At 38.7% G+C, this 27,980-nt stretch overlaps 1 protein-coding gene across 1 annotated transcript; it reads left to right on the top strand.

Annotated features, from left to right (window-relative positions):
* Window positions 1–27,980, top strand: ulk1a (unc-51 like autophagy activating kinase 1a). The gene is made up of 28 exons (XM_062999386.1): window positions 1–321; window positions 1,933–2,025; window positions 2,111–2,152; window positions 6,336–6,368; window positions 6,652–6,688; window positions 9,071–9,244; window positions 9,888–9,961; window positions 10,219–10,320; window positions 12,621–12,679; window positions 13,434–13,516; window positions 13,724–13,774; window positions 14,557–14,645; window positions 14,728–14,851; window positions 15,497–15,542; window positions 15,883–15,966; window positions 18,826–18,933; window positions 19,047–19,189; window positions 20,209–20,271; window positions 20,413–20,534; window positions 21,110–21,234; window positions 21,902–22,014; window positions 22,780–22,908; window positions 23,024–23,172; window positions 23,260–23,432; window positions 23,548–23,666; window positions 25,150–25,307; window positions 26,016–26,151; window positions 26,880–27,980. The coding sequence occupies exons 1-28, from the start codon at window positions 223–225 to the stop codon at window positions 26,933–26,935; spliced, it is 2,784 nt and encodes a 927-aa protein (XP_062855456.1). The 5' UTR covers window positions 1–222; the 3' UTR covers window positions 26,936–27,980.

Genomic DNA, 27,980 nt, shown 5'->3' with positions numbered 1-27,980 from the left:
CCTTACTGGATTTAATACAAGTACAGAAGGATTTTAATACGTTTAGAGGAAAACAAAATATAGTTTTATATATTTGTACACTAGTGTAAAGTGCGCTGTGTTGTGTACTGTGTGGTTTGAAACTCTTTGTTTTTAAAGTACATTATGAGTGTTTGTGAACTCTGACAGCTCACTATGAAGAAACCTGGATTATTTACTTGGTTTTTATTGCTGTTTTAAACAATGTCATCCATGGAGAGTGTCGGAAAATTCGAGTTTAACAGGAAAGACTTGATAGGACATGGAGCTTTTGCTGTGGTGTTTAAAGGAAGACACAAACAGGTAATTATGAAGTGTTTATATGCTTAAATTATACTTCAAAACAGATGTTTTAGAAATATTGTACGAATTTAGCTTCCTTTATAAGCTCATTGTGGGTTTTCTAAAAGTCTACAGGGTTAAACTTCTTGCCATGGTTTCATAATTCCTTGTATATATACAGTCGACTACTACTGATGACTTCTCTATGTCCATATAAATAGGGTTGGCTTGACTGCACCAGATCCAAAGGTTATGAAACAGTGGTCTGTCAAAATCATAACAAACTCCAGATTATCACTTCATGCTGAAAGAAACATTGTCTCGCTGTTGATACTGTCGGTGCCAACTAAAAATATGTAAACTGAGAACCATGCCAGTTGGCAAAGTGACCACTGTTCCATGAACTTCTGTATAAATGATAAATCATTAAATGATAAAATCTGTATAAATGATAGAACCTCATTAATCATCTAGGCTGTTATATGTATATAATTATACTTTGAAACAATCTACAGAGTTAAAATATAGACCATCAACTTAGGTTATTAATTTGATGTACAAAGTTCTATAATGGCTTGTCTGCACCAGATCCAAAAGTGGTCTCTCAAAATCATAAGAAACCCCAGATTATCACTTTAAGCTGAAAGAAACATTGTCGCACTGTTGATACTGTCGGTGCCAACTAAAAATATGTAATCAGAGAACCATGTCAGTTGGCAAAGTGACCACTGTTCCATGAACTTTGTAATGAGTACAGACAACCTAGCTCTATTTATATGGACACATGGAACTCTTCGTCTGTGGTCAGTCATTATCTGTATGTATTAGGTCATGTCACAAAATAAATCTGTATAAATGATAGAACACCATTAATCATCTAGGCTGTACTTTGAAACAATCTACAGGGTTAAAATATAGATAAATCAACTTAGGTTATTATTTTGGTGTTGAAAGTCCTATAATGTCATTTAACTTTTGCCATGGTCTCATAATTCCTTGTATATACAGTCGACTACTACTGATGACTTCTCTGTGTCCATATTAATAGGGTTGGCTTGTCTGCACCAAATCCAAAGGTCACTAAACAGTGGTCTGTCAAAATCGGTAGAGACCCCACATTATCACATTATGCTTAAGGAAGTATGTTGGTACTGTTGGAATCTAAGTCATGGCAGTTGGCAAAGTGACCACTGTTCCATAAACTTTGTAATGGTTGGAGTCAAACTAGCACTATTTATATGGACACATGGAACTTTCTGTCTGTGGTCAATCATATTCTCTAGGTATTAAGTCATGTCACAAAATAAATCTGTATATATTATAGAACACCATTAATCATCTATGATGTATTGTATTTATTTTATTACCCAACAGATTTTGTCATATTTTGTTTAACAAAAAGACGTTTGTGTTCCCATCATTTAGTTTCAGTTGTAGAAATTATTAAAATGCCAAAAAGGGCTACTAAATATTGTACATGTCCCTGACAAGCTTATGTAAAGCTTTGACTACATGCTGTATTGCTGTATAGAATCAGTATTGTAATTATAAATACTCTTTTTCTTTATTTGTAGTCTCCGGGAGTAATTATCTATACTAAGTATAACCTGGGATGTGTTTTGTTCCCAACAGAGACATGGTTTTGAAGTAGCTGTGAAGTGTATAAATAAGAAGAATTTGGCGAAGTCTCAGTCTCTCCTGGGGAAAGAAATCAAAATATTAAAGGTGATCAATAACAGCTACCATTCTTACAGTAGTTATCTCTAGTTTTTTATATACACATCTAATTAATTTTTTATTCTGCCTACAGGAGCTGAAACATGAAAACATTGTGAGTTTGCTGGACTTTCAGGTATGTAACCAGTTGATTTAAATGTAATGCTTACTAACATTTCTACCTGGAAATATTCAGAGCTGAGCTTTATCAAACTGGTTGAAGCAGAACTGGCACACAAACCAGAAGCACGTGGCCCCGTGTTGTTGTTGTTGTTGTGTAAAAGTCCTGCTTCTGATTGGTTAACCCAGAACTCCTCCTTATGTAGTAACAACCAGTTGAACACACGATTTTCCCCAAATTTTATGTCCAGTGTAACAGAACTTAAACCAAATTAATTCCCACATGCTATTATGAATACATGAACTTTACTCCCTGCACAGCCCTACAACAATCAGTCTCTCGGTGTATGAACTCGGCTCGTGCAGGTGAAAAATGCAGGCTGTACTGACTGCGAGCCGGAGGGGGCGCAAGTCAGTTGAGTGGCGTCCTCAGTCAGCGGCAAAAGGGTCGAATCAGTATAGAGGACACAATCAGGGTAATTGGACATGACTAGAATAGGGATAAAAAATTGGGGGGAAAAAAGTGGGAAAAAATAGATTAAATATAATAGAATTTAAAAAAAAAAGAAGTTTAATGTTGCTGCAGGGGAAATAGAGTGAATCAGAGAGAACAGTGATTTTAGTTTGGTGATTTGTTTTGCTGTGTTTATTAAATAGTTTATTTTATTTCCTTTTTATCATCTGCTTCATCTTGGAGGCAGGAAAGCATGAAATCCCCAAGCAGGGCACCAATTCATCACAGGGCTGTGGCCATGCCCCCTCAGATATAGCCAGTTATGTCTGTAGAGATGCCCAATGGACTGATGATATAGCTGGGATTCGAACCCAGACCTCAGTGGTGGTGGGCTAGCTCTTGAGAGCTGTTAAATAGTTTATGATTGTTAAATTGATGGGAATACTATTAGAACTAAACTAAATCATGTCATTTGGACAGAAATTGCTTGTTCCACCTATCAGATGCGTATTGAATTCTTTTTAACTAAAAGGTGCACAACCCTAATATTCGGCCATTAGAAGCAGTATATATTTATATTATTTTCACCTGACAGTGTAGACATATAAACAAAGGGGCGGGGGTGATGCGACATAATTATACTTAAAATTATTTAAACAATATATAACACAATATTTAAGTTTTTCTGACAATGTGGCAACACAAAGGGATCGGTCCTAGTGCTGGTCTCAAATAAATAGTGGTATAGTGGGATAAATAATGGGTCAGGAAGGGCACCCGGCATAAAAAATGTACCAAATCAATATGCAGAAGAGTGATTCGCTGTGGTGACCCCAACAAGAAAGGAATCATTGATTTGTTTATGGAAATATCATCGTCAAATCAGCCAGCCATAGTTCGTATCATAGTTAACAGAAATGTAAGTACTCATCATGTCTTGCTCTGCCAGTGCAGGTATTTTGAGCAGAACCTTTGTAATACTAATGAGCATATTGCTTCAAGCTAAGTGTATGAAAGCGGTTTAATACAGTGGGTCATTCTAATACACCTAGGTAACAAAAATAAGCAGCATCTGCCACCTGTATCATCTTTCCCCCCGGGTGAGAACCCCTCTCATTTGCATATAGTACATTTGTATTAATGTCTCCGGTGTGAATAGGGAACAGAAGGCGATTGTAACGTTGGTGTTGATTGCTGACAGCAACAGTTCACCTGCACCGGCTGTTTTATATGGAACTCACATAAATCATTAGATGAACTCATTACATGTTACCCAGTCCTTCGAACCTAGCCTGAAGCACCTGAACATAATTATACGTGTTATTTACTGAACCTCATTCCAGTATAACAAAGCAGGTTTTGTACTTGTGTTGGGGCGGCTCAGGTGGAGTACACCGACTCTCCCAGTTCAGAAACACCAGTTTAGATCCTCAGGCCCACATTGTACATAATAAACTGTACATGCCGACCTGCTGTCCAGAACAATGGATGAGGTACAGCAAACAGGAGCTGAGCTGTTTTTAGGAACAGTAACTAAACTGCTCTTTTGTAAAGGAGACATTGTTCAGTATAACCAGCACTGCTGATGTAACGGTTTCTATTTAGTCTTGTTAGTCAGGGCAGCGTCAGAGCTGCAGTCACTATATTTATTAATAAGTGACTATAACAAAGAATAAACCAGCCTATACAGCCTTAAATTAGGTTGTGTACTTGTGTACGATTTATAGAACATTACATAATGTTACCTATGAGAAAACACCTTGTTGTGATAATTACCAACCCAGGCTCAAAAAAATAAGGACAGTAGGTAAAATGCAAATGATTTGTGAACGTGTATTTAATTGAAAACTACGAAGATGTTTAATGTTTATTATTGTGTTATTATAGTTTAACTACAAGCCCTGAAATCCACAATATGGACAAAACTTTTGGGACACCACATTCTAATAACTGAATTCATGTGTTTTAGCAATAACAATTGCTAAGAGGTATATTAAATCTATTATATACAGGAAATTAAATGCTTCCAGCTTTTCAGCAACAGTTTAGGGAAGGCCTTTTCTGTTCCAGTATATTTGTGCCCTGTGCACAAAGCAGACTCTATAAAGTCATGAAGAAAAGCTCAGTTTAACAAAAACTCCAGATCTGACCAGATCTGAAATGAACTGGAACATTAATTGAGGCTGTCCTGACCAACATCAGTGACCAGCCATACAAATGCTCTTTTGAATGGGCACAAATACCCACAGATATACTACAAAGTCTTGTGAGAAGCCTTCTCAGAAGAGCGGCTGTTGTTATAGCTGAAAAGATTGCATAATGGTCACACTAATTTAACAAACTCCAACAAACTCATGGCCAGGCGTACTTTTGGCCATATAGTGTATTTAATATGGTTCTGTATTGGTTATTTTGCTTGTTGGTGAAATATGGATTTTTTTGCCAGTCACCAACAGCAGTGTTGTGCAGCCACTGTTTGTTAATTTTGTTACAGGTGGAGGTATTTGTTGGTGGAAGGTGTAGGAAGGTGTTTGGAGTAGAAACAGTTCTCAGGGTTGAGTGTACTTATGGGGAGTGGGTGTTATACGACATTAACGGCAGTTAACTGGAGTTTGGCTTAAAGGTTGTTGGTTGTGCAGGGTGTAGAAAGCATGTTGCACATTATCAGGGGGTCTTATGACCTGGGTTTAATCCTCACATCTACTCTTTATCTTGTCTGAATGGCTTGTCCTTGGTTTTTCCAGTTTTCTCTTTCTTCCTAACAACACGAAGAATGTTTGGTTGGTTGGTTGGTCTAATTGCCCATAGATGTGAGTGAGTATGTGTTGCACTGTAATGGATTGGCACCCTTTCTAGGGTGTGTTCCTGTCCTTCACTTGTGTTTCCATTTTTCGCCAGACCCATCACAACTCTGACGGGGTAAAGGCGTTTGTGAAGATAAATAAATAGATGAATGAACGTTTTTCTTTCCAAATGAAAGTAAATAAGCCATTGGAGCTTAAGATCACACCCTAGATGCAACGTTAATACACACCATTGTGAAAAATAATTGCATTAAATGAACTTGATACCCATACAGATACATTTCAGATAAATCAGGTAAATTCACGTTTTTGGTTCTGTACTCCACCAGAATAAATATAAAAAACAGACCCAGACAGCTCTTATAGCGGTGGTATATCAGTGCAGTCTGGTGTCTGTGGAAACTTCATGTCTCACTGGACTCCAGCCAGCAGTATGGTGTTAAACTCTGTGGCCTCTGGGACATGTGCTGCATAATGACCAGGTCAAATCACTCCATGGATTTAGACCAAGTATACAAACCTGTACATAAAGTCTGTGCTAATAAATCAATGGCTGTTATACAGAAGATGGACAAAATAACATAAACATGATGAATATTTAATGCCAGACATGTACAGACAGCATCAGCAAAGAGGAGCAATGGTCACAAGTGAATAAACGTTTAACCGAATTGTTGCTTTATGCTTAAAAATGAGGAAATGAGGAAAAACTGTATGGCATCAAGTTCACACAGTAGGGATCAGGACTAACTTAGAAATCTTGTGTAAAAACGACGCATAACTTCTGATCAGTGAAAAGTAATGTAGTCTAGATATGTCAACCACATTTTTACATATGAATGGATGTGTTATATGGAACAGTTTATTTATAACAGCCTCTGCTGTCAATACACATCAGATCTTCTAGTAATAAACTGTATTATTATTAATTTTGCAAACAGGAGATTTCTGGATGTGTCTACCTCGTCATGGAGGTGAGTCTCAATCAATGCACATTATAATTTACACTTATAAATAATCACTGTAGAAGAAACAACTACTTTATAACATGACTTAGTTTTTCCTCACAGTTCACATCTCACATGTTTGTGTGAAATCTCTCTAAAGCCGCATTCAATTCACACAGTCCTGACATAAGTGAAACCCTAACTGTATGTCAGGTCTGAGCTTAGATCTCATTTATCACGGCTGTGATGTTTCTGAGACGAGGAGGCCAGTGGTCTCAGTTTTTATATGCTTTTCTTTTTCTTTTTACAGTACTGTAATGGTGGAGATCTTGCAGAGTACCTGCAATGTAAGTAAAACAGTTCATTGTAAGTAAAAGCATAAGTACGTATACAAAAATACTATTTATATTTTTTATGTCAGATGGAACTGTGGACGCCAATGCTTTATAATTTACATATTAAAATAAATGTTTTTTACTGTGGGTGAAAAATAATTGGGGTTTCTTAATGTACTCTGGTTTCCTCACACCTCTTAAAATACACAAAACGTAAACTGGCTGATATGAACTGTGTCTTGGTGTGTAAATGGTGAGTAAGTAAGATCTGTGGGAGTTTGTTGCCCTCTCTAGGTGTTTTCCTGCCTTGTTCTCAGTGTTTCCGCTTGGTGGCAGATCCACTGTGACACTGATCAGGATGAAGTGGACAGTGAAATAGAGTAAAATAAAGGAATTTATAATGTTAAGCATTTGCTGGTGAACAACAATCAATTGACAGACTGTACTTCAACAGTAAGGATGAGCCCAAAGCTTTAATGTCGACTCTCTCTGTCAAGATCTGCACTTGTAGGAATCACTTTCTGCCCCACTCATCTACCCAGGAAGCACTCGGGTGTCACAGCGGTCTGTTACATGTATTACAGATGAGAGTCCACACAGACATGATTGGCTGCATCTCTTGAGATGGTTGGTATGGCAGAAGCCATGTGATGGATTGACGCTTGGTTCAGGGTGTACCTGCCTTGTGCCGAGTGTTTCCTGGTGAAACCAGACCCTCTGTGACCCTGACCATGATAAAGCTGTTGATATAAATGAAAAAATAAAGATAATCCATCCAAGCAAAGCAAACTGAATTTGATGTCAAATGGTCATACTGGTTGGTGCTTCAACCCTTTTCTCCCCTCAGAACCTTCTTAATTCTAGAGAAACTAACAACTTAAAATCTGGAGAGTAAAAAGTAGAAATTAGAAATTATAATGAAGGGATGAATGTTTGATTAACACGTTATTTCCCACGTCCGTGATGGTTAAGGACGTTTTTTGACTGTAGGTGAAAAGTACTGACTTAACTTAACTTTAGCGACCAGAAAGTGATGAACACCAAAGTTTAAGAGTGTATTCTCATAAATTAGTCATTACATTTATTACATTATTCTTCAGTGATCAAGCTGTAAAGCCGTCCAGCTGAGTATGAAGGCGCTGTGAGATTGTTTATTGTCACAGCGCGTCTTAAACCTGACCTGACAATTACCCAACACACAGCTTACTCCTCAGTAAACAATCCCTCACAGAGTCACACATCTTTCTAAAAATAGAACATCACTCGGAATAATCTCACCTATCCTACAATTAACACACACACACACACACACACACACACAATATAGCCGCCTCAGTCAGGATTATAGCTGTTTCGTGTAGCATTAGAATCCAGGCTATATTTACCACTATCACAAATATGTTAGCATTACCGGAGCTATTTCAGCCCTCACACTGAACCTGACCTGCTTATGTAGTCCTGCCAGAGTTGCTCGAGTCTTCGAAAGAGATGTTTTTCACTTTGCTGTTTAATCCCACCCGTCCCTCATCTCACCTTCCTTTTTCGTGGTATGGCTTAAGGCCCAGCCTTGTAAAACCTAGTCGACACCCTGACCTCATCCACCCGTCAGTCTCAACTTTCCTGTGGTGGAAAAACACTACGGCTAAAAATACGTCTCAGCTCAGCAGTGGATGTTGGTGGGGGAGGAAAGGTGGGACCTGGATGAGTAATCTTAAGCTGTCCAAAATATTATCACTCACATTACTTCATCCATAATGGGCTGAGAACACTAGTGATCATACTTCTAGTTTCCACTTAGTATAGAGTATTTAATATTTATTTATTGTTTATTTATTAGGATTTTAATGTCATGTTTTACACACTTTGGTTACATTTAGGACATAAATGGTAGGTACTGGTTACATAAGATTCATCAGTTTACAAGTTTAATATCACACATTCATGGACAGTTTTGTATCTCCAATTCAGAGATGTTTAATGGTCTCATGTAGGTTATATTAAGGCCAAACATTTTAGGCAAGACAGTTCTTATTGACTCTTGCTTGTTCCTTTTTTGTATCATTTTTAATGAGTAATAACAGTCCGTTATTTACTAACACGGGTTGAGGTTGACCACAGCCTGAGGATATTCTGTCTGACCACAACTTGACCTAACTTAATCCATATTACCAAGTTCTTCTGAGGATGAACAGCCTGAGAATATTTTGCCCAAAACATGACCGAACTTCATGCAGCTCCTCTTTTTGTTGATTGTATTTGTTCCTAATTACTAAATCTTCCCTGTTACATGACAGCTACCAGGCTGTGATGGCTAGCATGTGCTTTCTCTGTGATACGTAACCCAGTTACACATCTGAGTGTTTCAGTAAATTTGACGTTTCTGTGTTCATGCAGCTAAAGGCTCTTTGAGTGAGGACACCATCCGAAGCTTCGTGCAACAGATAGCCAGCGCTATGAGCATCCTGAGGAGTAAAGGGATCATTCACAGAGACCTGAAACCCCAGAACATCCTCCTGTCCTACAGCACGGCACGCAGAGCTGGTCCCAACAACATCTGTGTCAAACTGGGTCAGTCCTGTTTTCACATTTTAGCCTCAATGTAAAAGCACAGTTTACATTGACTTTCTAAGAGCCATGTGTTGACAAACCACACAGACCCAGTGAATGCTGATGCATAATGTTATTCACACGGTGAGGAAAATAATCAGTTCTCATTTAAAACTGCACAGTAAGGCTCTAAAGCTGAATTTAGCCTCTACACAACCTCAATCCGAGACTAAAATAACAGATACACTCGTAAAACTGGTCTTTTAATGTTCTGTGTATTTAAGCATAATTTTCATGTCTATAAAAGGAGATGATGGTAGCCTACAAGCATCTCTGGCTGTGTCCCAATCCACATCATTCTGTACTAAATGCAAATACACCACCACTATTACACCACTATTAGTTTTTACTGTTTTACTCCTCTACATATTATATAGTCTGAGTGTTTAGGTCCCTGCTTCTTCTGAGTGATGTGGGAAAATAAACTACAGTACATTAAAATGTACAAATGCATTTTTAACAGAGGCCAAGAACGTCTGGTGACATTCATCATATTTATAACATAATTATAGATATCAGACTGTGTAAATAGATGTGTAAATACTATCAGTGTTAATCTGCTGCCTCTCCCACCCTCATTTTCTCTTTTTCTTCATTTATTTAGCTGATTTTGGCTTTGCACGGTACCTGCAGGTTAACACTATGGCTGCTACACTCTGTGGTTCTCCTATGTACATGGTGAGTCATTTTCATCTTATTTATTCAGTCATTGATAAAATCCAAGCATTTGGTCTTCAGCCTGGTCTATAATGAGCCGGTTTATGCCATGTAGTTATATAATTGCAATATATAATTGCAACTTTAAAACGATGCTCCCAGCTTTTAAAAAGCCACATAATATTTACATGGCACTGAAGTACTGGTCCCAAGATAAAAAATAGGTTTTTGATTTAGGAGAACATGCTAAGAACTAACATTTATCTTTCTGTTTCTAGGCTCCTGAAGTGATCATGTCACAGAGTTATGATGCTAAAGCTGACCTGTGGAGTGTGGGTACCATCATCTTCCAGTGCCTGACAGGCAAAGCACCTTTTCAGGTAACACACAGACACAACAGTCTGATCTGCCTCTGTGAACAAACAGCTGTTATATATATATATATACATTTACACTGCAGAACAAACAGCTGTTTTTATATACAGTATACAGTTATACAGTTACACTGGACTCCTGCACGTTTGGTGCAATGTGCCTTGTTTATTTATACACTCCTCTTTAAATATCAGATCTAAATCAGCTGTGCCATTCAAAATCTAGGTACCAAAAAGACTTAAACCAAAACTGGCATATACAAACCTATAAAACCGAACACAGCCACTCTTAAAATAACAGAACTACAAATAGAACTAACCAGATATTAAATAATACATCTGTAAACTGAAATAGAAACTCTACAGTAATCCTGAAGCTAAAAGCAGTTGTAGTCTAGTGGTTAAGGTCCTGGACTAGTAATCGAAACCCCACCACTGCCAGGTTGCCACTCAATTGCTTAGACTGTGTACTATCACAGTACTGTAAGTTGCTTTGGATAAAAGTATCTGCTAAATGCTAAATCTAAGTTTGCTCCGGCCTTTGCTCATCGTCTTTGAGGAGTTGTTTCTGTATGGGTTTGCTCCGGGAATTTCCTCCCACTATCCTAAAGCATACAGAATATAGATTGACTGCTTTAAATTACCTCTATGTGAATAATGAGTAAATGTATGAGTGTGTGTTGCCCCAGGATGGATGTTTGAGTATTTCTGCCCCTGGAGCCACCAACTCCCTGACCAAGATGAAGCGATTAGTAAAAATGACTGATTTAATTATAATACATTCGTTCTAGGTTTTAGGACTTTTGGTGAGGAGTGATGTACCAGAATATTTTCTCACTGATAGAAGGAGTTTAGCAAACCAGTGTCAGGTCCTTCTGGAACATTAATGTTTGCTAATAGCAGCAGGTTTGGCAAACAGACTTATTTACCCAGCAGTAGCAGAAGGAAATGTGATTGTGACTCTTTCATAATCAAGTGACCAAATGCTAGCAGCACACACACACACACACACACACACACTTGTGGGATTGTGTGCACAGACAGTATTTCATTTCTCATGACAGCTTTTTATTTTTGGACTTGACTCAGCTTTGTTTCGTTGAAGCAGCAGAGTAAACATTTCTACTCAACTGAGAGTCAAAATACTGACCTCTGCTCATAACTTTGCCAAATGTTAATCAATTTTCAATATTCATTTACAGTTGCATTCAGAATGAAATTAAATTATTATATTATATATTATATTGTCCATTACACCTTAAGCTTGTAGCTACAATACCTTGTAAAATGATCATTTTCACTATGATATTTTAATATCATAATAATATCATTATATCATTTAATACAATGTCAATTTATGACCAAATTCAACATTGATTATCTATTTTTACAATTGTAACTCACACTGTTTTTGACTCACAGTGTATTTTATTAAACTCGGTGACCTGTGAGGTTTTAATAGGATAGTGATCTCAGGTTTTGAAAGCTCATTTATTTCTAGAAGCTGCCGTGTGCCTGTGGTGCGTAAATTCAGATGTTGATCATCTTTTTATTAGGATTAGCTCCTGGTTCAGAGAACATTACGTAACACAGAACGATATCAGGCGTCATTTCCTTTAACTGAGAAATGATCATGGATGTTTGGATCTAGTTCACCTCGACCTGGAACACATAAACAGTTGCACTGAATTTAAAGAACTAGAAAATACACATTCCCAGTGTTGTTTTTTTATTAAAAATAAGCCGTATTTCTTTTGATCTGTTTTAAAACCTCCATTTTTTATCTTAGTAAGATTATCATAAATGTCGTAAGCAGAACCAGTTCAGAGTGTAGAGTTTGTAGCAAACAGTTTCATTACAAGGGCCAACTAAACACGCTTGTCATAATAAATAGAGTTGTAAATGCAGTCAGACTCCACACTACAAAATATCTTTAACGTTTATTATTTTAATGCAATTACATTGAAACGTTCAGATTTGAATCTGAGATTCAGCCCCTGGAGCTGACACATGCTCACTGAGGGTGGGTAAGAGTGAGTTTTAAATCGCCATTCATTGACATCCCTATCTGGATTATAAATGTAAACAGACATTGTAGATTCTTCAGATGACCTCAGGAGTGAGTGAATGATACACATCGTCATCCACAAGTCTGTTATCACAGTAGGATGCTGATTGTCTTGCTTGAGAATGGAACAAATATCAGATCTGTGAGATTAAGATAGTAATTGATTCTCTCTCTCTCTCTCTCTCTCTCTCTCTCTCTCTCTCTCTCTCTTTCTCTCTCTCTCTCTCTCTCTCTCTAGGCTAGTACACCACAAGAGCTACGACTGTTCTATGAAAGAAACCGGAACCTCAGTCCGAAGTGAGTAGTGTATGTTTTCCTTGAACTCAGTCAGTTGTGCTTCACAGTAATGTTATCGTAGTCAGTATAATTTATAGTGTTTATTATCATCAGCATTAATAAATCAATGTTATTTATTTGCAGAATCATAATTACACAATGTGCTGACGGTATACCAGCTGTTCTCCTCCCTCTTGTCACCCATATTGCTTCTTGCCTTTTTGTATTTTGTGTTTTAGACCTCTAGTTTATTGGGTTTAGCATGGTTTAGTTTTGTGGATGCCAGTTTAGCATGGTTTAGTTTTGTGGTTGCCAGATTTAGTGGCGTTTTCAGGCTGAATCCAAACTATACCAGACCATGTTGTAACCGGAGTCTCCTCAGTTTACATTCACATGCCCAACTCTATTGGTTAGGCTATTGGTTATCATCACATCACTTCTAATTTGGATTTATAAGCTCACTAAAATCCCTGGGATTTCTGGCCGAGCTTTTGGCATCAAAACCAGCAAAGCAAATGTTTCTGAAGTGCTTTTGTTTAACTAATCTCAACCTTTCCAGTCATTCGTCTGTTTGCTTGGAGCCCTCCCGGGTAAAGCTATCATGTTTATTTGTGTCGAGTGGTGCAGAAACTGCTGTTGGATCTATTAATAACTATTATAAATTCTCAGATCAGATTATACTATTATTAAATATCACAGCAGTTTATAGACTAAAGTGTTTGTACAGAGTTTTTTTCACACTAATAAATGCATATTTGTCCACAATGTTTTCCAGCATCCCACGTGAAACCTCCAGTCACCTGAGGCATCTGCTGCTGGGTCTGCTAAAGAGGAACCACAGGGACCGCATGGACTTTGGTCAGTACATACAAACAGAGTCAAAATGACAACAAACACAAACATTACCTCTAAAATGTTCTGCAGTAAATGACAAACACAGTCTGGAGCGAGCTAATGTAGGTGACGAGTAGGGCAGCCTATAGCCTTCAGGTTAGCTCTGTGGTGCGTTCCTTATAAGCTGAAATTGCATTTATTTGAAGTTCTCTCTTATAATCTCTTTCCCAGATGAGTTTTTCCACCATCCCTTTCTCGAAGCAAGCACTGCTGTACGAAAATGTAAGCTTCCCTTATGGTTCTTTTCTTTCTCTAAACTCTTTCTGTCAATTATACCACACACATTCTGATAGTATTTTCAATACATTCATAAACTGTTTACTGCTTAGAGGAATTGGTCATTATAGATGTCTTTTCAAAACCACCAGAAAAAAACAGGTCTGGCATGAATTAGAAGTTGCCGGAACGTGGGGGACACTGTCCACCCACAGCCATACAGTTTCTCACAATTTAGTCATTACTAGTTTTTTTATTAAAGGGGCACAAGCTACCACATGCCTTTTCGGACACACGGCTAAAAAAAGCTGTGTAGAAAGTGTGTAGAATATTCAGTTTACACTGCTTTGAAACATATGTATAATTGGTGTAATGCAGATATAGGTTGTGGTTTACTACTTTGTGCCAAACTCTGTGAAAGACTTCAGGATGGAATCCAGAGAAATCTCAGTCTGTGTACAACAAAGATGGAACAACTCAGACAGCAGTGATAAACACTGTGATAAATATAGCCACATGGACTCCACTGTTAGTCCGGCGCTGCGTCAAGAAATGCAACCTGAAACTATATTACGCAAAGAGAAAGCTATAATTCAATATTATGCAGGAATGCTGTTGAGTTATATGGCTGGAGCTCATCTCATGTATGTGTAAGTGTGTGTAAGCATGTGTGTTTACATTAGCAAATGACAGAAAAAGAATATTTACAGAAATCAGTGTGATTCCAAGACATTTCTATGTAAACACATGGTTTTATATGGTGCTTTAGTTATTTCTTTTCTCCTCAGCGTCTCCTGTGCCCGTGCCATCGTATCCCAGCTCAGGATCTGCAAGCTCCAGCAGTGAGTCCTCGACCACCCACTTCACCCCTCCACAGGTAACAAACACGCTTGAAGTTCATTTGTAATTTGCTCCCATTTATGCACAGTTCGAGTATTCAGATATTTCCTGATTTACAGATGGAGTCTGCAATCCGTAGACCACGCCCACTGCTCAAAGCCACGCCTCCTTCAGACTCCCAGCTGAAAGACTCCTTGTTAACAGAGACGGAGGATTTTGTCATGGTGCCGGCACAGTTCCCCAGTAAGCACAGCACATTCAAGAACCGAACTGTCTAATTGTCAAAATGTTTATTATGCCACTGAACATCATTTAATAAATAAATGATTCCTGTGGGCTGCTCTCATCACATGTCACCACCGCGAATCATTTGTCTGCATTTATGATCTGGCACAGTTTTTACACTGATATTCTTCCTGACACCGTCCTATTTATCCGGGTATGGGACCAGCACTAAGGGTGCACTAATATGTGTTCCCACAATGGCTAGATTCATGAACACCATGCCCCTTTGGTATTTGTGAGCCTAGTCCTGGATTCCAACCCTTGAAACTCACTAATGTCTCTTTTGGATGCACAAAAAATAACACCAGCGTTTTACTTTATTAAATAGCACAGTCACAAAGTCACTAATTACTACCAGTTCTGTTCTAGATTAGAAACAAACTGCTCTAATGATGAAAAACATAAAACAATATTGATAAACATGTCAATACTATTTTGAGTTCTAAAAACTCCTTTAGAAAGCCCAGAAAATGACTACATATAGTTTTAAATACAGTGGTGTGAAGTGTTAACATTCTAAACTGTAGATGTATTGCCTTTCTCTCTTCAATCTTTCTCTATTGTCTTTCTGTAGCTTACAGCTTTACTTTATTACACTTTCAGGTGAAATAGCAGATCAGGCCAGTCCAGATATTGGCATGCAAAGTGGGTAAGTTCAAGCTTCTTCATTTTTTTAATGCTGTTAAAGCCACAAGCAAAGTTTTATAGCATTGAGTGTAAGATTTTGGTACGTTTACATTTTGGCACTCACAGACTTACAGTACTTTGACAGTATACTGTGTAAGCAATGAAGAGTTAAGGGCCTTCCTCAAGGACCCAACAGTGGCCCTATACATTGGTATTGGGTTGCTAGTCATTGGGAAAATGCACAGCTTCAGACTTTTGATTGTTCTCCTCTGTAGCTTTGTTAAACCTTCAACCTGCAGGATTGTTTGTGTGTGTGACTCTCTTTGTACTGATAAGCTTGTGTGTGTGTTTCAATATTCTAGGTGTTTATTGTTGGGTCCTGCTACATTTGTAGGTAGAACACCTTCTCCCTCACCCTCACCAGGCACATCTCCAAGCCCTACTAGGTAAGCGTGTTATATATATATACAGTGTATCACAAAAGTGAGTACACCCCTCACATTTCTGCAGATATTTAAGTATATCTTTTCATGGGACAACACTGACAAAATGACACTTTGACACAATGAAAAGTAGTCTGTGTGCAGCTTATATAACAGTGTAAATTTATTCTTCCCTCAAAATAACTCAATATACAGCCATTAATGTCTAAACCACCGGCAACAAAAGTGAGTACACCCCTAAGAGACTACACCCCTAAATGTCCAAATTGAGCACTGCTTGTCATTTTCCCTCCAAAATGTCATGTGATTTGTTAGTCTTACTAGGTCTCAGGTGTGCATAGGGAGCAGGTGTGTTCAATTTAGTAGTACAGCTCTCACACTCTCTCATACTGGTCACTGAAAGTTCCAACATGGCACCTCATGGCAAAGAACTCTCTGAGGATCTTAAAAGACGAATTGTTGTGCTACATGAAGATGGCCAAGGCTACAAGAAGATTGCCAACACCCTGAAACTGAGCTGCAGCACAGTGGCCAAAATCATCCAGCGTTTTAAAAGAGCAGGGTCCACTCAGAACAGACTCGCGTTGGTCGTCCAAAGAAGCTGAGTGCACGTGCTCAGCGTCACATCCAACTGCTGTCTTTGAAAGATAGGCGCAGGAGTGCTGTCAGCATTGCTGCAGAGATTGAAAAGGTGGGGGGTCAGCCTGTCAGTGCTCAGACCATACGCCGCACACTACATCAAATTGGTCTGCATGGCTGTCACCCCAGAAGGAAGCCTCTTCTGAAGTCTCTACACAAGAAAGCCCGCAAACAGTTTGCTGAAGACATGTCAACAAAGGACATGGATTACTGGAACCATGTCCTATGGTCTGATGAGACCAAGATTCATTTGTTTGGTTCAGACGATCTCAAGCATGTGTGGCGGCAATCAGGTGAGGAGTACAAAGATAAGTGTGTCATGCCTACAGTCAAGCATGGTGGTGGGAATGCCATGGTCTGGGGCTGCATGAGTGCAGCAGGTGTTGGGGAGTTACATTTCATTGAGGGACACATGAACAATATGTACTGTGAAATACTGAAGCAGAGCATGATCCCCTCCCTCCGGAAACTGGGTCGCAGGGCAGTGTTCCAGCATGATAATGACCCCAAACACACCTCTAAGACGACCACTGCTTTATTGAAGAGGCTGAGGGTAAAGGTGATGGACTGGCCAAGCATGTCTCCAGACCTAAACCCAATAGAACATCTTTGGGGCATCCTCAAGCGGAAGGTGGAGGAGCGCAAAGTCTCGAATATCCGCCAGCTCCGTGATGTCGTCATGGAGGAGTGGAAAAGCATTCCAGTGGCAAACTGTGAAGCTCTGGTAAACTCCATGCCCAGGAGAGTTAAGGCAGTTCTGGGAAATAATGGTGGCCACACAAAATATTGACACTTCAGGAACTTTCACTAAGGGGTGTACTCACTTTTGTTGCCGGTGGTTTAGACATTAATGGCTGTATATTGAGTTATTTTGAGGAAAGAATAAATTTACACTGTTATATAAGCTGCACACAGACTACTTTTCATTGTGTCAAAGTATCATTTTGTCAGTGTTGTCCCATGAAAAGATATACTTAAATATCTGCAGAAATGTGAGGGGTGTACTCACTTTTGTGATACACTGTATATATATATATATATGTTTGTGTGTGCCTGTGTGTTCTTCGACTGTGGCCTTTAAACTGTAAAGCTGTGCTCCCTCTTTTTTCAGTTTTAAACTTTGCCGGTTTTGTGCTGAAAACCCTTCAAAATATTAAATACAACTACTGATATGTTTTAACCACCATTAAATTAAAACATTATTCAAAACAGCAGTTTGTGGTTTAGTGCAAGTCACAACAAGTCAGAAATATTCCTCGAGAACTCTTCCCACTGCTTCATCCAATACCTGCTCTGTGTTGTGTAATACTGCTTCTACACATTCCTATAAAAAAGCAGCAGCTGGTTTCACGTGATTGTGTTGATTTCTCTTTTAACCTGGTGCATTTTGTGTTTTGTGTTTTTTTTACTGTATATCAAAGTTGCACTGCAGAATGATGAGTGTAAAATATTTGGCAGAAGTAATAAACTAGAATTAAAGAAGCAAGGTGATCAGAGAGATTGTATCATATACTGAGTAAACAATGCAAACATAGAGTAATCCAGTGCTAAACCATTAGGGTAGTGTGCTTAACCCTTTAATGGTCTTATTTAAGTAAATATATTTGCATTTCCTAGTTTCTTGGGACTATACAAACAACAAACAATTCAAATTTTTTTACTAGTGCACACAGTATTATTAATGAGCCTCTGAGATGATCACAAAGATGATAAAACTTTTTATAGATGATTTTTCAGCTGCTACCTTCAAGTTCACATGTAGGTTAGAAAGGCTGTTTTCTTAAAACCACAGTGTTATCAACTCACATCTTTGAGTTGACACCAAGGAGATACAGCCCATATTTAAATACAGCTTATTTATCCAAGTATTTAGACTCAGGCTAAGCTCAGCTAAGCACTGAATGGTTAAGGAGAAACAATGAAGATCAATGTTTTAATAGCTCACTTCAAATGACTAAAAAATACCCAAAGCATCTTTAGATCAATCAAAATCATGGACAGATTCAGATAATACGAATCCTTGCGAAGCCTCAAATCATCATTATTTCTGGACTGCACTGTAAAAACTAACAACATAATATCTCATAATGCCAGTAGTTAATCATCAAGCACACAACACATAAATCTTGAGCCTGTTACTCTGGTTAAACATGTTCTACTTATGTTTAGTTGAACTTATATTTGTTTTTAGCTTAATGACATGTCTCTTGTGCCTCTTTTCAGACCCTTGAGGATCTGTGGCAGTACTTACAGTCGGTCTGTGCCGATTCCTGTTCCCACGCAAATCCACAACTACCAACGCATGAAGCAGAACCTGCAGGAAGCATCACGGTCTGCTTACTAATACATATTACATACATACATGTGCTGAATTCTTATACACTGACACTCATTCATGGGTTTGCAAATTAAGAGACTCTACTCAAGTTTCTCTACTCCTTTAGGGCTACAGTACCCAGAGATCACTGCGGCATGAGTGGATTCCCAGGATGTGGTCAAACTAAAGGCTCTCCAGAATCAGTTTCCAGTACATCTCACCAAAGACTGATTGCTGGGGGTTCCAGACCTCACCAACCCTCTCCACAAGGTTTACAAACTTATCCCTACTAATACTGAAATACTTCATACCGCAGTTTATTAGTGGCAGACGAAAATCAGATCAATCTATATGATATACTTATACTGCTCTTTTTCTCCTGCTTCCATATTTAGTTGTCACCACAACGAATCATTCTGGTCCGCATACCTACTTTGACAAAGTTTTATGCTAAATACATTTCCTTGGGGCAGGCACTAACAGCACCCTGACAAAGTGCCCACCCCCCTCCTCAAGAATCTGTGACGCCTGATTAGCCGATAGCACAGCTGAGATTTGAACCCCGGAAACGCAGAAATGTGCTCAGTTCTGCGTTTGCTTTATTATCTTATTGATACCAGCTTTTTTTTAACATGGCCTGTATCAGCTACACATAAACCTAAGTTTGAACAGTTTATCCTCTATAACTGACCTCCATGCATAAAAGGGAAAGGTTCAGCGTGCCCAGCACACCCATGTGTTACCAAGATATTATGATAAACACAGAACAGGATTGACATAATAGTGTCCTGAATTCCAGTGTGTCAGTTCAGACTGAGGTCACATTGCTTCATATTTAATGTAATTATTGCTGTTTATACTGTAATGAAAAGCAAAGCTTTGTATCAAGAACAAATACAGATACAAATAACCAGTGTGCTTTTGTTGTAAAATGATTCAGATCTTCTGACATAATCTCTAGTTTATACTGACATCTAAATATGTGTACTTTCTGCTATTTGCTCTGTTAGGATTCAAGCTACAATTGTTATCATCATGTAGTTCTATTTTTTCTATCCAAACAGTTACATTGACTAGATAAAAAAAAACTATTGTGTCCTGCACATTAGGGATAGAGAAAGATAAGAAGACGTGGTATAGATAAGACATATTGAGATAAGTTATGTAGATATGTTTTATATCTACCACTGCATTCGGAGAAATTGAGAACAGCAAGTTTCTGGTGTGGCCGGGACATAAGTTGATAAGTTACTGAACAGATATGTGTTTACTCTGTGTTGTTTTTTTAGGAGGAACAATACCGGGGTCACCTGATCAAGCAGAGCCACAGTGCAGCAGGACAGGGCTGCAAGGTGAGTAGGAATCAACTCTGACTGTCACACACACAAACTTACAAACATACTTAACATGAACAGCATCAGCGATATTTAATATCTGCATTAGGTCTCATTTTTAAAGTGTCTTTCTATGTTTCTCTCCCCTGCTGGGATTAGATGCGAACGTCCATCATCACAGTCTGGTCCATCCTCTTTTCTCTGACATTGGTGCCATGGAACCGAACGTGACGCCCAGACAAAAGTGGCACCGGCACAGTCCAGACGCAATAGTACACAGGGTGAGTTCATCTCATTATTAAAGTCATTACAAAAATAAAGACTCCGGCTGGGCTGGGTCACCACATGAACAACGATTGGCTGTTGTTCAGGGATGGGATGAGCCGGACCAGGGTTCCTCGTAACTGGTGCAATTACGACCTCTGCTGGCTGATTGATGGCGCCTGAGCAGAGTTGGGGAATAATGCTGGTCAGGGTGTGACTCTCCGTGCACAAGGCTGATCCGCATATAAGCTCGCCTCAAGCAGGTGAAAAGATGCAGTCGGTACTGCGCACGTGTCGGAGCGTGTGTCAGTTAGGAAGCTCCTCAGTCAGCGGTGGAGGGTTGTATCGGTAGAGGTGAAGCGCAATGCAATCAGAGTAATTGGATACGACTAGATTAGGGGAGAAAATTGGGGGGGGAAATCAGAGAAAAAGAGAAAATAATAATAATAATAATAATAATAAAGACATTAATAGTTATCTAAAATGTATTTAAAAATTGAGGATTGTGCACCTGGACATTTACATAGGTAATGTGTAACATTAGTAAACTCACTTCAGCCTTCTGTCCTAACTGTGTGTTTTTGGGACTCAGTGGGAGCTGGAAAAACAAGTCAGCCTGCCTCAGACTCTGAGCCGCACCAGGACCATGCCGGACCTCCAGGAGCCCTCTGTGAACCCCACTATTCATGCTGTGAGGAGGAGAGGCTCTGTAAAAAGGTACAAGCTGCTTAGCTTCCCAATGTGGTAGTACTTATATATAGTAAAATAGATCGTTTACATGCAGCATGCTTTGCCTGTCCAATGTCTTTTATGTACAAACACTATATGACCAAAAGTATGAGGACACCCCTTCTAATCGCTGAGTTCATTACCTACAGGCAAACTGATCACATGAAATAAATTATATGCTTTCAGTCATGTGGTACAGTTGCATGCCTTTCCCAGTGAAGACATAGTTTTGTTTAGTGTGTAGGAATTTGCCTGTACAGAGCCCTGACCTCAACCCCATTAAACAGCTTTGGGAATTTAAAAGGCGATTGCAAACCTCATCCAGCGTCAGTGCATGGAATGGCACTACTAACAGGCTTAGGGTCATGTGTACACATTTTTCCATTTACAGTGTCATATTGCATTGAGTCAAATTCAGCAAATCTGACTAAACAGGGGCATTACAGGGGTAAATGCATGGGATTAAAATCCAGGTTGGTTAGAGTCAAGACAGGAGTTGCATTTTTCCTTAAAAACTTATTTTCAATGGTTTAAGTCCTTATGGAGTCCTAAAGTAAGTCGTCCCAGCAATCAAAGATCTTCACATCATTAAACTACATGAAAAAGCCACCTGTCTGGAGTAATGACGTTTGAGAGCTATTTGTTAATTTTGCAGGTCCAGCAGTGCAGGCCGGTTGTCAGATGTGCTCCTGAAGGCTGTGGTTGGTTCTCGGCTGGACAAAGGGAGCTGTGATGGTCTGAATACAGAGAGACCTATGGATACTACAGGTACTCTCAGATACTCTCAGATTCTTAACATATGTGACTTTGAAAACCTTTTCAAGCTTTTGTTTTGCAAAATCGATTTGGGTATTTAATAATAAATATTTGGGTATAACATCAAAAACTTGCGTTCTCAGGCTGTATATAAAGCCTGCACATGAGGAGAGACGAAATAGTACACTTACCATTAGTATTTGGGACACAGCCACTCGGAGGAAACCCACACAGACACGGGAGAACATGCAAACTCTACACAGAAAGGACCCAGACCGCCCCACTTGGGGATCAAACCCAGGACCTTTTTGCTGTGAGCCACTGTGCCACCCAGGACGCATTTACACTTTTGGTTACATTCAGACAGGACAGGTTACTGGGTTAAACATGATTCATCAGTATCTCTAATTCACCCACTGAGCCACTGTGCTGCCCAGTATTGGATGAAAATGCTAAGAGTAGAGCTGACTGCTTATAAATAAAGTAAAGCACTTTTACTATAAACTATAAAACCTGGTAGTAAAGCAGATGTTTAGCAGTACAGGTCCATAATAACTCCTGATGCAAAGCAAACAGAAGTGAGTCAGTGAGAGTACATTCTGGAAGTATGTTGAATGACGAACAACAAATAGGAATACTTGTCATCTCTCACTGTGTATCCTCAATTTTTTGTGTAACATGCAAAAACATTCAAAAACATGCAAACGGACATACACAGGACACAATAGTTACAGAACAGTCTTTACATTCCCTTTACATTGCTTTTATTTCCTTCAGCGCCCCCTGGTGGAATTGGAGGTGCAGAGAAACGCTGTGGGAGTCCTGCTGGTGTGCTGTTCACTTTAGGCTCTCCTCATACCCACACCCACACACCTCCTGTAACCACTAGACTCAGATATTGCTCAGGTGAGAGTGACAGATTTGAACAGTTCTGAACTAATGCTCTGCATTCAGACCAAGATATTTACAGGTGAGATCTGCCATGTGTACATTTGTTAACATTATATTGGTTTGTTTGAAGTTGGCTCTTCAAGCCCTGACAGTCCTGGTTGGATGTACAGTCGCTACCACAAGACATACAGCTACGCTTGCACAGATGTTATAGGCTCTAATCTGCAGGGGGACACGGTCTTTGTGCCTCCTGAGCTTCCAGAGGAGACACTGATGGAGGTACTGTGGTTTTTTTCTGCGGTCACAAAATACATTAGCACAGATGAAAGTCCTGATAAATCTAAAGGGTCTGACATGTAACTGTAGGAGGGTTACACGGAGATGCTGGCCCATCTGCGCTTTACTTTGGCCTTTAGCCACTGTGTGATGGAGATGGCAGCAGCAAAGGACTGTGGGATTGAGAAGGCTGAGACACCGGACGCCTCTTTCCTGGAGAGTAAACTGGCAGACCGCATAAGTCAGCTAAGCAGAGAGTGGAGGTGACTGACATATGACATCAATATAATAATGATATAAATTACATGTTCCATGTGATGAATAAACAAACCCCTTTTAAACGATGCAATACACGTGTGTGTGTGTGTGTGTATGTAGTTTTGCAGAGCAGCTGGTGCTGTATATGAGGTGTGCTGAACTCTTATCTACTGCTTTACACACAGTGATGGAGGCGATTAAGGAGAATAAACTCTACCCATCCATCTCTGTTAAACAGGGTAACAACCACAACACTGCATCACAGATACACTATACAGTGATCCCTCACTTATCGCGGGTGTTACGTTCCAGGACCACCCGCGATAAGTGAAAATCCGCGAAGTAGCGACGCTATATCTATTTTAATATTTATACATTATTTTAGTAGTTATACACTATTTTAAGTTTTTATAAACCCTCCCCACTCACTTATACACTACATAACACTTTCCCATTCCCTTAATAACCTTTCCCACTGTACCTGTTTCTTTTAAAACACTCCTTAAATGTTCATACATACTGTACACTAAAAGTGTTTTAAACTCTTAAACCTAGATACGTAATTTTTAAAATTTGATATGGGTACTCACCATTGAAGAAGATACGTCCTAGAGGTTCAGTAGATTGATGACGATGAATGCCAACAAGACGATGGAAATGATATTTAAGTGAAAACCCGCGAAACAGCGAGTGACCACTGTATAACCAAAAGTATTTGGACTCCTGACCATGAGTATGTTGGTCATCCCATTTTAAAAACAAATGGTATTAAAATAGTGACCTCTATGTGATCTTCCAAAGCCACTTACAGTTACTGAGCTTTAAAGGTTTTGCTCAGGAGCCCAACTGTGGCGTCTTGGAGCTGGTAGGGCTTGATTCAGCGACCTTCTGATTACCTGTCTAGTACCTTAACTAGCTAAAGCTGTCTTTTGAAACTTGAGTCATTAGCAAACCTTTACATCTTCTGTTTTTATTTGTAATCATCAGTCCCTGTCTGATCAAGTCAGTGAGACTCACGGGCCTGTGCAGTTCTGGGCAAGTGTATTCGACTGGCACACTGCCTGAGCACTTTCAGTATTTTTTTAAATTACATTATATATAGTAATTACTCATAGTTGTGAATAGATTTATGGTTAGGTAGTATTGAATATTATTGCCACTGCTTGTTCTGGTCTGAAATCTGACCCTGTACAACAACCAACATGGTCACAAATTTACCTCTGGGATCAATAAAGTGATATATATTTATTTATCTATAAATAAAGTGATATTCTGATCTATCCATCTCATTTCATGTTTTCTCTGTTATTTTGTCCTCATAGAAAATAATTTTATTTTTAATATAGTCGTTTCTTTTCTAATAATAATAGGAAAATGTAGTTATAGGTTTTGTCCTTTTGCAAATTCTGAATGCGCTGTTTTATTACCAGGTGAACTAAATTAACACTTGATGTGCATGTTTCGTTTCTTTCTCGGGTTTTTAAATCGTTCTCTGCTTTAGGCTTGCTGTAATAACTTAATAATTCCAGAAATCGGCTGAATTTCCTGTATCTTCCTCTGTATGATTACTGTCTTTGTCTTCTTATTTTAAACATTAAGAAGTGCACAGCGACCTGGTTTTACACCTTGTGTCCAGTTACTGTCTGTTTTGGTGTGTTCTGTTTCCTGTTATTTAATAATTAATTAATGCTGGTGTGTGTGTGTGTGTGTGTGTGTTTGCAGCGGTGCGTAAGCTGAACGAGCTCTATAAGAAGTGTGTGATGTCGTGTCGCTCTCTCAATGTGAGGCTTCAGCTGTTCTTCAGCACCAAACAGAAGCTGATGGACCGAATCAGTAACATCTCTGCAGAGAAAATCATCTACTCACATACTGTTCAAATGGTACACAGTTCATTTGTTTTTTTTTGTTTTTTTGCTTTGTTTTTTTAATTGTAATACAGTCATAAAGGAGTGCATGTAAGCATAAACAGACAAACAAATACAAAGTGAGAGATGAGAAAAAATAATAATAAGGAAACAGATGGAGGGTTTAGTGAGAAGCAATTGGAAGTAACACCAATAGTGTCTGTGAGATAAGTATCTGTGTGTGTGTGTGTGTGTGTGTGTGTGTGTGTGTGTGTGTGTGTGTGTGTGTGTGTGTGTGTGTGACTGTGCCTATGTGTGTAAGACAAGGTTTATGGATGCAGTGTATTGGATCTCAGTATATCAGCTTCTCTAGTGAGATTAAATTAGTGGGATTATTGTTGTATAAAGTTAGTGACTGGTGTCCAGATGAAGTTGTATTGAGTGTTAATGTGTTTTATGGAAGCTAAAATTTTTGACATACATACATGGTTTAATTTAATCAGCTAAGTGAGGAAACCTGCTGTGAGGGTTCATAGTAAATCAGAAAGGTCAGAGTTGAGAGTCGTATAAAACATATAGGGCTATTTCAATGTGAATTATTTTGCTTTGAGATAAACAGAACTGCATACAGTCGAAGTTTTGAAGTACAGTATTCTAAAAAAACAGGGTTGTTTGAAACTAATAAAGCAAATAAACTGTATTGAGTGAGAAGGTTAAACTTATTTAAGAAGGTTATTTTATCAGGTGCAGGCTGCAGCTTTGGACGAGATGTTCCACCATGGTGAGGCATCAGCTCAGCGCTATCAGAAGGCCTTGCTTCTAATGGAAGGCCTGTCGTTAATCATTACAGACAGATCGGACATCAGCAACATTAACAAATGTAAGTGATGCACTTTTACACACATATAATGTATTATATTATTACATCATGTGTGTTCTATTAGTACATTAGTACCTTCTTGCCAAGCTGCTGTTAAAAAAATTACAGCTTTGAGCCTTAAGGGATTAAGAAACCAAATTATAAAAGCAGCATTCAGTCTTAATTTTAAGCAGTTGTAGCCTAGCAGCTGAGGTACTAGACTAGTAATCAAGGTTGCTGGTTCAAGCCCCACCACTGCCAGGTTGCCACTGTTGGGTCCCTGAGCAAGGCCCTTAACCCTCAATTGCTCAGATTGTATACTGTCACAGCTGTAAGTCGCTTTGGATAACAGCATTTGCTAAATGCTGAAAATGTAAATGTAAATTTTGGCTATATAAATTTGGTCTACTATACATTTTTATAGCAGACATGTACAAAGATGCCATGGAAACACCTTTAGTATTTTAGAAACCAGACTTTATTTTGGCTCTGTTTTGGGGTTTTTTGGTCAGTTAGATATCACTCTCATCTTTTAGAATCAAACATTATTAGTACATGCACATCTTTTGTTTTAGATCGTATTTATAGTGTTGTTTATGCAAATAAAAGTTGAATGTAAATTGAATGTGTGTAAATTGGAAGTAAATACAGTAAAATAAAAGTGGTAGAATACGTGTTTTTCCTCACTGATTGTAGCTGTTTGTCCTGTGTGTGTGTGTGTGTGTGTGTGTGTGTGTGTGTGTGCGCAGGTAAGCTGTGTATCGAGCGGCGCCTCTCCTCCCTGCAGCCTGGACTGTGTGTGTAGGCTCCTTTACGAAAGGGACTTTGATTCTCTTTCCTCAATATTCAATGCTCTAAATTGCTCACATGTTTTATTAGAACATCTAAAGGAGGTAAAAAGTAAGAATAAAAAGTCAGTGTTAATGCACCCACTCTATATTAAGCAGCAGACAGATCAACTTGGGAGACAAATTCAACCCTCGAAAAGTCCAAGACTTATGATAGTACACAGACTACTAGCAATAGAAATCTTATGTTAGCGTCAGTTGTGAATGGAGATCAGCAATGACTGATAAGCTAGCATGGCACTATTAAAAACATGCTAAAACATTCTGATATTGCATGTGGACTTGAAGCTTTCATGAATCAGATATTTGCATAATAATGAAGGGCTTGTGTTCACCTGTGAGACTTAAAAGGGAACGCATTACCATTGAATCTATGCAGACTTAATTTATGAAAGGTTAGGCGGGTTATGTTCTGTCAGCGTTACACAGAATAAGCTCTAACTTAGAAATGTAAGAAGTCGTAGACCAAGCAAAAGCACTTTTTTGATAGTGTGTGATATTTAATCTATGATGAAAAACAATACTTGATGTTTATTTTGAGAACACAGCTACTGTACATTTATTGTCTTTACAATGAAGCACTTTATTAATGACAATGCTACCTGAATGGGTCTACTGTAAAGAAACCTTCACTTTTATATGTTTTGTTGTGAGTAGGACCTTTTTAAATGTGCTTTTTGTGGAGTGTTACTTAATGCACAGGACTCTCGTGGATTAAGATTAAGTCTTTTAAGTGTTACAACAATTTCCAGCTATTATACATGTTGTTTTTATAGATACTGTGTTTTTCTGCTTTGTATTCGTAAGTGACTTTATATACGCACTAAAATTGCACATCGTAGTTCATAAACTGGTGTAAATGTTCAACTGTAATGAAAAATGATTTGTATGTGTGAGATTTATTTATGCTTTTTAAGGTTTGTAAAACTACATTGTGTGTGTGTGTGTGTGTGTGTGTGTGTGTGTGTTTGTAATCAAAATAAAGTTTGGTTTAATTTTTTA

This window comes from Trichomycterus rosablanca, chromosome 7 (assembly GCF_030014385.1).
Source record: "Trichomycterus rosablanca isolate fTriRos1 chromosome 7, fTriRos1.hap1, whole genome shotgun sequence".
In the NCBI taxonomy this organism is placed as follows: Eukaryota; Metazoa; Chordata; class Actinopteri; order Siluriformes; family Trichomycteridae; genus Trichomycterus; species Trichomycterus rosablanca.
The sequence above is the reverse complement of the archived record's forward strand: the minus strand, read 5'-3'. Positions and strand labels throughout refer to the sequence as shown.